Raw genomic sequence first — 13,879 nt, forward strand, 5'->3', positions numbered from 1 at the left:
GCTGGGCTCCAAAGGCATCAGCCACGAGCCCTCCTGGAGGAAGGCTATTCATTAGGAGCAGCTAAAAACCATCTCCTGTTCCAGCCACTCCAGTTAATCCATCCCTGGGCTGACCTCACCCATAAATTATGGTGCAGGAGAAGTGCAGCCTTCTGTTTCCATGTGACAGCTTCACAGAGCACCAAACCAGAGAGCACAAGGCAGGCAAAAGTGGAATCAGGGAATCACAGAGACATTCAGGTTGGAAAAGCCCCCAAAATCACAAAATCCAGCCATTGCAAGTGCCACATACACATGGATTTTAAATCCCTCCAGGGGTGGGGATTCCACCACTGCCCAGGCAGCCTTTGTTGGTGTTTGACAATCCTTCCCATGAAGGAATTCTTCCTAAATATCAGTGAAAAAATCCTAATCAGTGAACAAATCCGATTCACTACAATCATAGAGTCAATACACCAAGTTATCCCATAAGGAATTATGGAAATAAATCTCCTGCTTTACCTGCAAGGATAGAGACCCCAAGAACCAAAATCTGTGTTTTACCTCTCATCTTTCACAAGTTTGTCCATCTCATGTTGTCTCACATTGAACAGAACAACCTCAGCTTGTTATAGAGACACAGAATGGAAAATTTCACCTGATAGATAGTGTTTGACACCAGAAACTGGGACTTTATCCCAGAAGGATCCCATAATATTAAAAGGTGCTATCAGCCCTACCTAGAATACAGCACAGTAATCATAGCAGGTAAAACTCCTATTGATCCATCAGAAGATAATTCAGGTTGCTTTCCCAAGGAAATACACTTGTTTTGCCAAATATAATAAAGCCATCAAACCCAGCTTAATATAGATGAGTTTACTGTTATGTGGTTTATTCTGCTATTGGTTCCAAAACTCCTGTTGAGAGATTTTGTAACATTTTTCTCACTGAATCCCAGCAGTTTCAGTCTATTTTTTTCCCTGTTTGTGGTACACTCCTTATAGCAACTGCCTCGAGATGCGTCAGGACTCTGCTGTATAAAAATGGACATTTGGCTTTAAATAGTTTTATTTGGTGGTGGAGGGGGTGGACTGGAAGCAGAATAATCCCTTACACAAGTCATGGAATATCTGGGTCCTACTCCCAGTCAATGCATTGCTTTGGCCAGGCAGAAGCAGAGCAGATGTTCAAATTTGGATCTCCAAATCATTAACTGAGGTCCAGAATAAGGCATCTGCTATAACAGCAAAAACTGAGTCCCTGGCATCCCACACAGGTAGGAAACACTCCAAATAATTGGTTTTGGCTGATTATTTCCAAACAAACATGGAATGTTTCCCTGTTTTTCTGCACCTTGGTGTCTTCTGCACTCAGGCACATGGAGGGAATCAGCACTGACTAATGCTTTGGCTGCATAATTTAGTCATAGGCTTGTTATCCATGTGCCTACTTGGAATTGTCTCCTGTGCCCCTCCTGCAGGATGGAAATGTGTTTTCCCTGGAGGGAAACTCAGCTCCCAGGTTGTTTTTCCACAGAGTTTCTCCAGTCAGACACAATCCCTGCAGGTGGCTCCAGTGTTCCCCCGGAGGGCTGCACATCCCCACAGGTCCCTGAGCCTTTCCCACTGCACATCCCTGCTGTCATGCCCCAGGAATGACACTCTGGCAGGCTGCTACACAGCCCTGATGTTATTGTGTGGGAAAAAGAGAAGCAGAAATCACATCTGAGGGCTGCTGAAGCAAAAGCAAAATTTGTCAGGGAAAACAATGGATTTCCCCTCATTTTAATGGTTTAATAATCTTGAAATGGTTCAGGAATGGTTTGGGGCTGAGAAAGGGAGATGGGCTGGAAGATCCATCCATCCATCCATCCATCCATCCATCCATCCATCCATCCATCCATCATCCATCCATCCATCCATCCATCCATTCATCCATCCATCCATCCATGAATCATCCATCCATCCATCCATCCATCATCCATCCATCCATCATCCATCCATCAATCATCCATCCATCCATCCATCCATCCATGAATCATCCATCCATCCATCCATCCATCATCCATCCATCCATCCATCCATCCATCCATCCATCCATCATCCATCATCCATCCATCCATCCATCCCCTATAATTTAATGAATTTATGATAATTTGGCATTAGCCCATTTGATGGGAACATCCTGTGGTGCCTCTTTCCTGGATGATGTTCAATAAATCCAGCCAGAGCTTGGTCCCAGCAGCTTTTGACACCAGCAGAGTCTTTGCTGGTGTTTTTAATCAATGTTTGGTTCCTGTGAACCAGGACCAACGGGGGACATGTGGCAGATGGCATGGCTCCCCCTAACTGCTCTTGTTCCACTTTGATCTGATGCTCTGGGCCATACATAATTATTCCAGAGCAATTTGCATTCCTTTCTCTACATCACTTCTGCCACTTCCACCATAACTCAGAAAATTTCAGGAGATACAAGGAATGGCCCAGACAATCAAAGTAATTAAATGTACTTTTATCCTTCTGCTTTCAAATAATCTTTTTTTTTATTTTTATCACGTCCTCCTGTGCACAACAACACTACAGAAGTTTTGGTTTTTTCCTGGGATTGTGTCTTGTGGTAGATTTTTAGTATTTTCTGATGTCTAACCAGGTGCTGAGCTTGCTCTGAACCTTCCTTCTGTGAAGGAGAGTACAGGAGTTTTCAATCCTTCATCCATCTGTCCATTTTTATAAGAACTTGGGATATTACAGCACTTTTAGCACTTTTTGAAATGTGACTGGGGTTGATGATGAGCTCCATCCAGAGCAGAGTCACCAGGTCAGGAGAGGGGATGGGGCTTGGAGCCACCTGCTTTGGTGGAAGGTGTCCCTGCCCATGGCAGGGCGTGGAATGAGATGAACTTTCAGTCCCTCCCAACGCAAACCATTTGTGACTCTATCACAAAAGAGTTCATCAGGTGGTGAGTTCATCACAGGCACAGAGTGACAACATAAAACCTTTTCTTATTAAAAAACAATGCTAAATTTTTCTACTCATTTATCAGAGGAGAATTAGATTCCAAATTTCTACCAGAACATGGTCTCACATGAAATGTGCTTTCACAGTGTTTTCCCCATAATTTATTTTACAAGTGGCATTTCCTGAAGTTGACCACTGCTACAGCTCTGCAAAGTGCTTTGTGAAAGGGCTCCTTGCCCTGTGTCAAACAGCAACTCAAAATATATTTATATTTTGGCTTGAAGGAGACCTTTCAGAGCCTGGCTGGTGCAGCAGCTGCCTTTCCTTCAGGGTGCAGGTGGAAAAGCCAGTTCACTTTTCTGAATCATACCTGGGAATGAGCAGCAGCTTCCACTGCCAACCCAGCAAGTCACCCACCCAAGGCAAAGGTTGGACTGTCAATCTGGGGAGTTTTATCCATGCTCAGGGATCTCTTCAGGCTTTCCTTTTCTGGGTAACCTGCTGATTGGGGATGGACATGGTAAAGGAAGCCTTGGGTTGTGGCCTTCACCCTTGTGTGGCCTTCACCCTTGGGTTGTGGCCTTCACCCTTGTGTGGCACCCTTGTGTGGTGTTTCCTCATTTCTCACTATGTGTCTTTCTTTCTCACACCAGTCTTGATTTCTGACCAAATCCAAAGAATAACATGGGAGCCCACTATGGGAGCCCAGACCATGCTTAAAAACCACAGGCACTGAGGTACCTAAATCACCATCCTGGGCACCAGCTAGGCCATCCTTGATCCCAAGTGATCGCTGTTCCCTCCTAGATCCTTCTGAGGGGCTGATGAAGAAGGTCTTGGCCTCCACTGCTGGGATGGTCCTGTCTGAGAACTCACATTGAGATTCAGGTGCTCCCCAGCTGAAGAGTGATGGGAATCAGGCCTCCATCCCTCCTCCCACTCTTACTTACATCCTCCTGGATCAGTAAGCAGGTACTATCTACCTATAGGGAGTTCTGGTTCCTTGACCACCTGGCATAGGAGTCCTACTGCAAGGACAAACCCAGCACCTAAATTTAACAGGATTTTCCATCAGCAGAAGAGGCAGTGAAGCCTCTATAGAGCCACAGAATTGTTAAAGAAGCCCTCAGAGATCATTGAGTAAAAAATCCAGACTAGGATATATCCTACTTTTCTGCAAATACCTGCAGTGCAGACACCATCAGCTCATTAGTTGTGCCTGGATGTTTTTGTAGTCATAGAATCACCACCAAAAGTTTTGGGTTGGAAGGGACCAGCAACAACACCCAAATCCCACTATCCCAGGTTGCTCCAACCTGGCTTTGGGCACTTCCAGAGATCCAGGGGCAGGCACAGCTGCTCTGGGCACCCTGTGCCAGGGCCTCACCATCCTCACAGGGAGGAATTTCTTCCCAATCTCTCATCCAACCCTGCCCTCTGGCAGTTTAAAACCACTGCCTCGTGTCCTATCACTTTCTGTCCATATAAGAAGTTGTTCTGCCTCCTTTATGAGCCTCCTTTAGGCACTGAGCTCTCCCTGGAGCCTTCTCCTCTCCATGTGAGCATCCCCAGCTCTGCCATCCTGGCTCCAGAGCAGAGCCCCAGCCCTTGGAGCATTTCCATGGCTTGACACAACCAAAGGGAGATGAACTCTAGGCTACAAACCAGCCTGAAACTCCTGGCCCCACATCTGTGAGAAATCTCCGGCTGAATTCTCTTGGCAGGTGCTTGCTCAGGGAGCAGGAACCCTGCCACAAACTCCAGAGGCACCTCCCAGCAGCCCAGGAGAGCTCCACTGCTCTGCACAGACAGGACCCAAACACAAACCACAAACCAGGATTTCATCTTGGCTTGAACAACCCACTGCTAAAGATCCTCGTTAGCCACAGAAGCTGCTAATTGTATTTAAACTGTTGGTGATAACACCCCGTGCTCAGGGACTGGGATCTCACATCCAAGAGGGAGTTAAATCACTCAGCTGGTAAATAGACTGTGGTGGTGTCGGGGAGTTTGAGCTGATTTAAAGAAAAATCATTGTAGATTATTTTAGCATGGAGAAATGGCTGACAGCATTTGGCACACACAGTATTTGAAAATTTTGGTTATTTCAGCTTTTCAGCACCAACACAATGAATATTGTTCCTGTGTAACAAATGTGGGAGCTACTCTGCAGAGTGGCAGGGATGTGTGCAGACTCAGAGACATCGAGCACGGAAGTTTCTGAGTGCTGAAGGACTTTAAAGTGGAGCTGAGAGTCCTTTGTCACATGAAAAATTTAATTTTACTAAAAATTTTAATCAGACCTCAGTGAACAGTGTGACTCAATGAAGACTTCCTGCAAATTCATGTCAAAGAGAGAAAAAAAGAAGTCAAAACATTTGGATAATTTCAGAAGAAAAGAGATCACTTGTTCATTTCACTTCGGTGCGATTTGAAGGCTCAATTTGAAATGTCTCTGAATTTTAATAAATTCCAATTTACTCTGGAGTTGAAAGAATACATTGCTCTTCAATTGAAAGTTATTTTGTTTTTCATGGGAGTTTTACTTTCATTTAAAGTGTGCATCAATTATAATTTTCTGTTGCTCCCGAATTCTTTCACCTAATTTTGTCTTATGAAATAAATAAAACCCATTCTACTTTACCACTTATAACCTTCTTTAGCAGAGTTGGCTGCAGCATGTTTCAGCTTGTGGATTTACAGTGAAATTTCCTGATTTCTGCAAGTTCAGACCTGTCTCCTGAGCTGCAAAGTCCAAGATCAGAAGTTTCTGTTCCCTTCTTGACAGCATTGGACGATTCTCAGATTTGAATAGGAAATTGCCATTATTAAAGGGAGGGGGGGGAAATCAGAGGCAGCATATTTTGTAGTCATAAAATAAATGAACTTTTTCCGTGTTTATATTATACATATAATATGGCAGGAAGTAAAGATCAAAGCTGTGTTTATAAAGGACTTGGCCAGTTGTGTGCTCGGAGGAAGCAAATGGGTTCGTGGGAGGCACCTCAAGAATGAAGTTTGGATTTTTAGCTGGTGGAAATCAGTGTGCCTTTGACTTGTCTGATTTACATCAGCAGAGAAGCTGGCACCAGGGTCTCAAGGCAGAACAGATATGGTAAAACTAAATAAAATTATTTTTTCCTACTGAAAAGTATTTGCCTGAGGTTGCTCCTCTGTTTCAAAGTGCTGGGAGTAACTCAGAGGAACAGGATTCCGATTTCCAGCTTCATTAGCTGGAAGGTTGTCATGTGGTTGGATCTAAACAATCTTTAAAGTCCCCTCCATCCCAAATCATTCCATGATTTTGTGATTTTAAGGTGTAAAGGTGCAAATGAGGTTTGGAGCTGGTTCCTGCCCTGGTTGGCCAAGGAAGGGAACATCAGAATGGGGCTGCTCAGAGGGCTCAGCCTTCAAGGACTGGCATCTCCCTGAGCCCCACAATTCCCAAACTCTTTATTTGCAGGTTACACCACTTCCCCTCCATTCCCCCCAGTACCCCTGATCCCTGAAAGGGAAACTGAGGCACGGCCAAATGGGATAATTCATCCCTGGTCTTGCAGGGAGAGGAGTTCAGTGCAGCCTTACTGCTCCCTGCCTGAGTTATACCATCAACTGCAACGCTCCTACAGGGTGAAAATTCTCACAGCAATGATTTCATCCCGTGGAGAACTGAGCCAAACCCCCAAACACCACCCTCACCCACAGGAGACACTGGAGCAGAGGCACCAGACAGCAGCACGGTGAGAGCAGCCAGGCACAGCCCTGCTCTGCCACTCCAGGGACCCCTCAGCTCTCCAGGCACCAGGGATCCCAGGGGATTATCCCACTGGAGGGTGTCCCACAGCCCTGGGCTCCAGCTGTGCCTGGGGACACAGCCCAGGGAAGCATCCCCAGTGCTGGAGGGAGCTCAGAAACCTCAGCAGGGCAAAATCTGTCCTGCAGTCACAATTGCTGTTCCCACCGACCTGAGAGGCAGCCCCGAGCAAGAGGATCTGAAAAACCCTGAGAAAAAAAGTGCAGCAGCCCCAGCTGTGCTGAATGCTCCTCTGGCCGCAGGCTGGTGGGACACAAGTCCCCCATGGGCTGTGGGACACGTGGCTCCCAGCTGGCAGATGGAATGACAGACCTCCCTGCTTTGCTGAGCTCTGTGCAAAGGCTGCTGCTGATGCTCAGGAATTATTTTGATCTCGTTTTTCCCAGCTCCAGGTTCGGCTGCAGCATTCCAGAGGGTTAATCGGGTGCCCTGAGCTGGGAGCTGCTGTCAGGGTGAGGAGCACTGGCTTCCCTGCACATCCTGGGTCCCTGGTGCTGGAAGGGGACGTTCACACACGTCCCTGGTGGGCTCTGTGCCTGCTCAGCCTCCCCTGCACGCAGGGGGGAGCATCCTTCTCACAACCAACTTGCCGAAACTTTAGCGCACAACACGAGAGACGGCCCTAAATGAGCACACAGGCACTACAGCAGGGCCACAGCTCCTGGGGGGGCTGGATCAGACCTGGAAAACCTCATGGGATCCTCATCTATCACCCTTATGGATCATACCCAGTCCTGCTCCAGGTCCCTGCACAACAACAGCAACCCGGGAAAGTCAGGATTTGTGCTTCAGGCTCTGACACACTCCTTGGAGGGAAAAAACCTCACTCATCCCCAACAGAGGTGGGAGCCTTGGACCCACAGGGGCAAATCCAGGTGCAGTTCCCAAACTGGGAGAACGAGGAGACAGCAAAACTGTTGTTGGAGATCACTGTGCCATAGAAACAGCCTGTATGAAACAGAGCTGCTTCCTCCTTTGCCTAAACTTTGTTAGTTAAAATGCTGAACGCAGAATGAATTAATTAAAGCAATTATTATTTATAGCTGCTATTTTATTCATTTGCTATCTACTCTGATTGATTATATGACTTTGCTTAATAAATATTGAATAAGTGTTAATTAATTGAATTAATTCATCGCTGGTTTATTCACCTATCAGTCACCTCTCCCTCATTTCTATGCAGGAGTTGTGCCCTGAAAAGTTTGTCCCAAGGAGCAGCTCTCCAGGGGCTCAGCCCCAGGCATGGGATGGGGTCACTTACCAAAGGGCAGGATGAAGAAGAAGGGGAACCAGCAGAGGATGAAGACACCCACGACGATGGCGAGAGTCTTGGCTGCTTTTTTCTCCCGGGAGAACTTGAGGAGCCTCACGGAGAGGGAGCTCCTGAAGTTGTGTCCCTTGCTGCGGGTGCTGGAGAGGGGCTCCTCCAGCACGCTGCGGCAGTGGATGCGCAGCACCACCTCCATGGACTTGTTCCTCTCCTTCTTGACCCCTGCCTCCAGGCTCCGGGTGGTCCGCCTGGCCACCACGTAAATCCTGAAGTACATCACCAGGATGACCATGAGGGGCAGGTAGAAGGAGAAGAGGGAGGAGAAGAGGGCATAGCCCGGCTCCTCCGTGATGCTGCAGATGCTGTCGTCCGGCGGCGGCGGCTCCTTCCAGCCCAGCAGCGGCCCGATGGAGATGACCATGGAGGAGAGCCAGACCACCACGAGGATGACTCCCGCCTTCCTCTCCGTCATGATGGTGGGGTACTTGAGGGAGTACTTGACGCCGATGTACCTGTCCACGGAGATGATGCACAGGCTCATGATGGAGGCAGAGCAGCAGAGCACATCCACCGCTGCCCAGATGTTGCAGAAGATTCGCCCAAACACCCAGAAGCCCAACACCTCCAGGGTGGCCGAGAAGGGCAGCACGGTGGTGCTGAGCAGCAGGTCGGCAATGGCCAGGTTGACGATGAAGTAGTTGGTGACAGTCTGCAGGTGCCGGTTGCAAGCCACCGAGAGGATGACCAGGATGTTCCCCACGATGGCCGAGAGGATGAAGACGGCCAGGAACACCCCGACTCCCACCGCCTGCACGTCCAAGGCGAAAGTCAGCGTGGTGCCGTTGCCCTCGGGGGTCTCCTCCCCTTGCAGCCCCCAGGACCGGTTGGCAGCGCTCTGGCCGCCTTGTCCCGTCCGGTTCTCACTCAAGCTGCCATTGCTCAGCTCGGGGAAAGTCATTGTAGAGAAAGTGCGGGCTCCATTGAGGGCGAGGAGAAAGCGGTGCCGAGGCGCAGCTCCCCCAGCATCATCCCCGGCTCGCAGCCCCCGCCAAGACGCGCTCCGCACCTCGCTCCCCCGGCCGGGGTGGAGGAGACAGGGATGGAGGGATGGAGGGAAAGAGAGAAAAAGGGAGGGAGGGCAGGACGCGCTGCCCCCCGCCCGCTTCACGCCGTCCGCCCGCGCTGCCCCCCGCTGTCCCCGCTGTCCCCGCTGTCCCCGGCGCTCAGCCCCGGGGGGGCAGCGCGGTCAGAGCCCCCCCGCCGCCCTGGCATGCTCCGGGGGCAGCGCTGGGCACGGCCGGCAGCGCCCGGCGGCTCCGCGGCTCCGCGCTCCGACCGGCAGCGGCGGGAGGGGCCGGACGGGCCGGGGGCGGGCGGGAGCCCCGCGCGTCAGGTGCCGCCGGGGAGGAGGAGAGGAGGAGGAGGAGGAGAGGAGGAGGAGGAGAGGAGGAGGCAGCGCTGCTTTGCAGGACGAGGCGAGCCCCGGGCAGAGTGAAAGCGGCAGCAGAGCAGGAGGGGAGAGGAGAGATGATGGAGGGGGTCCAGGCGAGATGATGGAGGGGGTCCAGGCGAAATGATGATGATGATGGAGGGAGTTCAGGCACGCTGTGGGAGGAGGCAGCCCCCGGGAGGGTCTCGCAGCACCGGGGTGCAGCCCCAGGAGGAGCACTCAGAACTGGGGTTTAGTCCCCACGAGGATCAGTGAGAACTGGGGTTTAGCCCTCAGCAGGAGCACTCAGAACGGAGATTTAGTCCCCAGGAAGAGTCATTCAGAACTGGGGTGCAGCCCCAGGAGGAGCACTCAGAACTGGGGTTTAGCCCCCAGGAGGAGTCACACAGAACTGAGGTACAGCCCCAGCAGAATCATTCAGAACTGGGGTGCAGCCCCAGCAGGATCACTCAGAACTGGGGTGCAATCCCAGGGGGATCACTCATAACTGGGGTTTAGCCCCCAGGAGGAGTCACTCAGCACTGGGGTGCAGCCCCAGCAGGATCACTCAGAACCGGGGTACAGCCCTAGGAGGAGCACTAAGCAGTGGGGTTTAGCCCCCAGCAGGATCACTCAGTACCGGGGTTTAGCCCCCAGCAGGATCACTCAGAATTGGGGTGCAGCCCCGTCAGGATCACTCAGAATTGGGGTGCAGCCCCATCAGGATCACTCAGTCCCGGGGGCGCGGCGCTCCCGCCCGTCACCGCCGGAGGGCAGCAGAGCGCAGGGATTGCCCGGCGGGTCCCGGGGCTGCGGGGACAGCGAGGGGACAGCGAGGGGACAGCGAGGGGACAGCGCCATCCCACTGGAGACCACCCTTGCGGCACCCCATGACCGCATCCCAGCGGGAGGATACCCTGCCAGTCTGACGTGCCCCTCTCCCAGCATCCCACCACAAGGACGTCCCATGTGGCTGGCACGTCCCCGCCAGCCTCAACATCCCACCAGCAGGATGCTGTGCGCAGATGTCCTGTTTCCCCGAGCCCCAGCATCCCACCAGAAGGATGCTTTGCCAGTTTTCCTTTGTGGTCCTGCATCCAGCATCCCTCCCATGCCAAACCCTGACCTCTCAGCCCCTCAAGCATCCTGCTCGTGGTGCAAGCATCCCCTCATGAGCTCCCTCACAAAGCAGAAGGGACACTCAGGGTCTTGCATTTGGGCACAGCTCCCTGCCAGGACTGAACCCTGCAGTAAACTTTGCCACAGCAGCCTGTGACTATAACATATTTAACATATAGGAACATATTTCTGGCTAATTTAAACAGGACTGGGGTTTTTTTTCCCACTGATAAAAGCAGATCCTGTTTACACTGGTTTCCTCCCAGTGACCTGCCTCCATACATTGGGATGGGGGCTGACCCTGCTGGTGAAGAGGGGCTCTCCCTCAGCTTCTTTCTACTGTACACAGGAAATATTTCCTTGGAGTGTGTTTATCAATGATTTTCAACTTTTTTTTTTCTTAAGAAAATAGTTGGTTTAAAGGGCAGGCCAAGTGGACAATTGGGATGATTTAACTGGTGCTATCAGAGCATGGGAGATCTGGAGATTCACTGGGTATGAGAGTGGATAAAAAATATTATAGCTTCTTTATTCCTTTACTTCCCTTGATAATCATTGCAGGAAATGACACATTTTTGATTTTCTTCATTTCTTTCATGCACTTTTTTTTCTTCCTTAAGATTTCACCCAACTTCCTTTTGCTGGGGTTTTGGCCCTGCTGAGAAGAAAACTTGAAAATACAAGAAAATAGAAACAAATATTGCAGAAGAAAAATGTTCATAAGGATGGTTTTGCTTAAAATAACCCACCCAACAAACACTTAACAGCTTTTTTAATATGATTTTAAAAAAAAAAAAAGCCCAAACACCCAACACTTGAGGTCAAATTAGTTTTCCTTATGTTTTGATGAAAACATGTCAGCCACCAAAATGAAGGATTGTTTCTAACTGGGATGCTAAACTCAGCATGGGAAGATCTCATCCATGGAATTTCATAGCCCTATCTCTGCAGCAACACAGATTGCTGTGGAGATAAATTTATCTCATCTAATCTATCCAGTGACACCCAGAGATAAAGAAAACATGTGCCTCCCTCCAAAGTTAAGGGTTGACTGAAGCTTCTCATGTACAGCAGGATTTTAAGCACGTAGGGAGAAAAGACAGGATGAGGATTTTGTGCCTGCCGTCATCCTGCCTGTTGGGACCCTGGATGCTGAGAATTTTAGATTTTCTGTGCTGCCATGCTCTGACCCCAGGAGAACACTGCATTGACCCGAGGCTTCCAAAATTAAATGGTAGAACTGGGATTGTGGGTGTGGAGTTTGAATAGAAGTGTGTGATATCACATGGTGGAAAACTCAAGGTTTTAGAATATATATATATATATATATAGTAATATATATAGTATATACACTATGTAGTATATAGTATATATATAGCATATATAATATATAGTATATATACTATATATATATATATATATATATATATATATATATATATATATATATATATATATAGTAATATCTATTAAAAAATGGAGGTTTTAGGGCGGAGGCTGGCCCTTCTTCTTTACCTTCTTCTTCAGCTTCTTCTCCATGGGTTTGGGTGGCTTTGTGTAATTGGATAAACAAATTCACATTGTGGGCCATGGGTGGTTGTTTATTGGGTTAAAATTAAAAATAATTTAGGTGTAATTTCCTAATTGGACAGTTTATCCCTAAAATATTGTGTAGAGAGAGAGAGATGGGGCTCCATTTTTAGTTTGTTGGAGTGATGTGCTGCAGAACTCAGGGTTTGTGAGACTGTGACATAGATAAAAACTAATAAACATCTGAGTCCGAACAAGAAATACCATCTCACACATTTAATCCTGGCAAAAAAAGAAGCAAAAGAATCCTCACCTGCCCTCCCTGGGTGAGCTCTCCTCCTCTCCTGGTGTTTCCAAACACAGCTTGTCCCTGTTGCTGACAACAACAAGGGGTTGGAGCTGGCATGGACTGCAGGGTTTGAGTGGGGTGCAAGGATTGGATGGGAAGGAGGAAAAGGCAATTTTTGGTGGGGGTAAGAGCCTGGGGGCTGCCACATCTGCCCCAACCACACAGAAAACACCTGAGGTTGCTCTGATGCCTTTGCCCTCCCCACCAGGACAGGGAGAGATCACATCCTGTGCTGTCACTGTCAGCTAAAGCACATCAGAAACACATGGTGTGCTTCTCCAAATCAGGGCCATTATGGTTAATTTAATCTTTAATTTGTTCCTAACAAGGAACAGGTTTGTGCTGATGCACTTAAACCCAAATAAAAGCGTTGGGCTAGGTCTGCATGGAGGAATTTGAAGTAAACACACACAGAGGTGTGTGAGCACCTGGAATATTGCCAATCAGAAGGTACAGCTCTTTCCTCTTGTTGTCTTTTATCGCTTTCCTCCCTCTTTTTTTACCCTTTTGGGACAGAGGTTATCCTGGGATTGAGGTAGTGGCATTTGGTGATGTGAACCTTTAGATAATAAAAGACACACACACCTGCTGAACAGGTGTTTGTCATGCTGTAATTATGTGTTATGCCCGGATCTTGGAAAGAAAAAGCAATTTTTTGGTTCAAAGCACCAGAGCTTAAAGGATTTTGATCAACGTTTGCAAACACTCTGGGGTTTGTACCAAGCAGAGTGGTGCTGTGGGTGGAAGATGTCCCTGCCCATGGCAGGGGGTTGGAAATAAACGATCTTTAAGGTCCTTTCCAACCCAAACCATGATTTTGCCTGCAGTATCTCCTGGATCCAGAGCTGGGAGAAATGGATTGAGCTCACAGCCAATGCAGATTCATAAAATTCATAATATTCAAGGCAAATTAATAATATTTAAGTGTTTGTAAAGGTAGGCTTGAGTTGCCTTGGGCAGGGCATCCAAAAAACCTCAGGAAAGCCAGGATCAATCTTCACTGCTGGTCCCTCTGAGGTCCTGTCCAGCTCTGCTGGCTCCTGTGCTGCTCACAGGGCTTCAAATATAATAAAAATGAGCTTAAAGTGATTGCAAGGAATGGTTCAAACCTGTTCTGCTGCACCTTTTGTTTCCAAACATGGGGGCTCTGGAGAAATTGGAGATCTGGACAGTAATTGGGAGATGTAATGAGCAAAACCTGGACTGGGCAATTGTGCAGAGCTTTAGAAATGTGGAGAAATTTGATTTTAATTGTGAATGTGTGTGTAAATTGTCCACCTTTGTTCATGTTGTGATGTTATTCTCTTTGAACCTAAATGATTCTAAGAAGTCATTTTGACTTTGTTAGAGTGAATTATTTTTGTTGATGTAAGTGAAGTCTTTGTGATGAATGCATGTTTTGTTAATATTTTTGTATTCTTGCAATTT

The 13,879-nt window shown here is 48.5% G+C and overlaps 1 protein-coding gene across 1 annotated transcript in view; it reads right to left on the reverse strand.

Moving 5' to 3' along the window:
• ADRA1D (adrenoceptor alpha 1D) overlaps positions 1–9,205 on the reverse strand; it is a 42,434-nt gene extending 33,229 nt beyond the window's left edge. The window contains exon 1 of the mRNA XM_058024710.1: positions 8,016–9,205. Within this exon, the coding sequence (XP_057880693.1) occupies positions 8,016–8,982 (967 nt within the window). The 5' untranslated portion in view covers positions 8,983–9,205. The remainder of the gene's footprint in view (positions 1–8,015) is intronic.
• Positions 9,206–13,879: the final 4,674 nt, after the last annotated feature.

Source organism: Melospiza georgiana, chromosome 5 (genome assembly GCF_028018845.1).
Source record: "Melospiza georgiana isolate bMelGeo1 chromosome 5, bMelGeo1.pri, whole genome shotgun sequence".
Taxonomy (NCBI): Eukaryota; Metazoa; Chordata; class Aves; order Passeriformes; family Passerellidae; genus Melospiza; species Melospiza georgiana.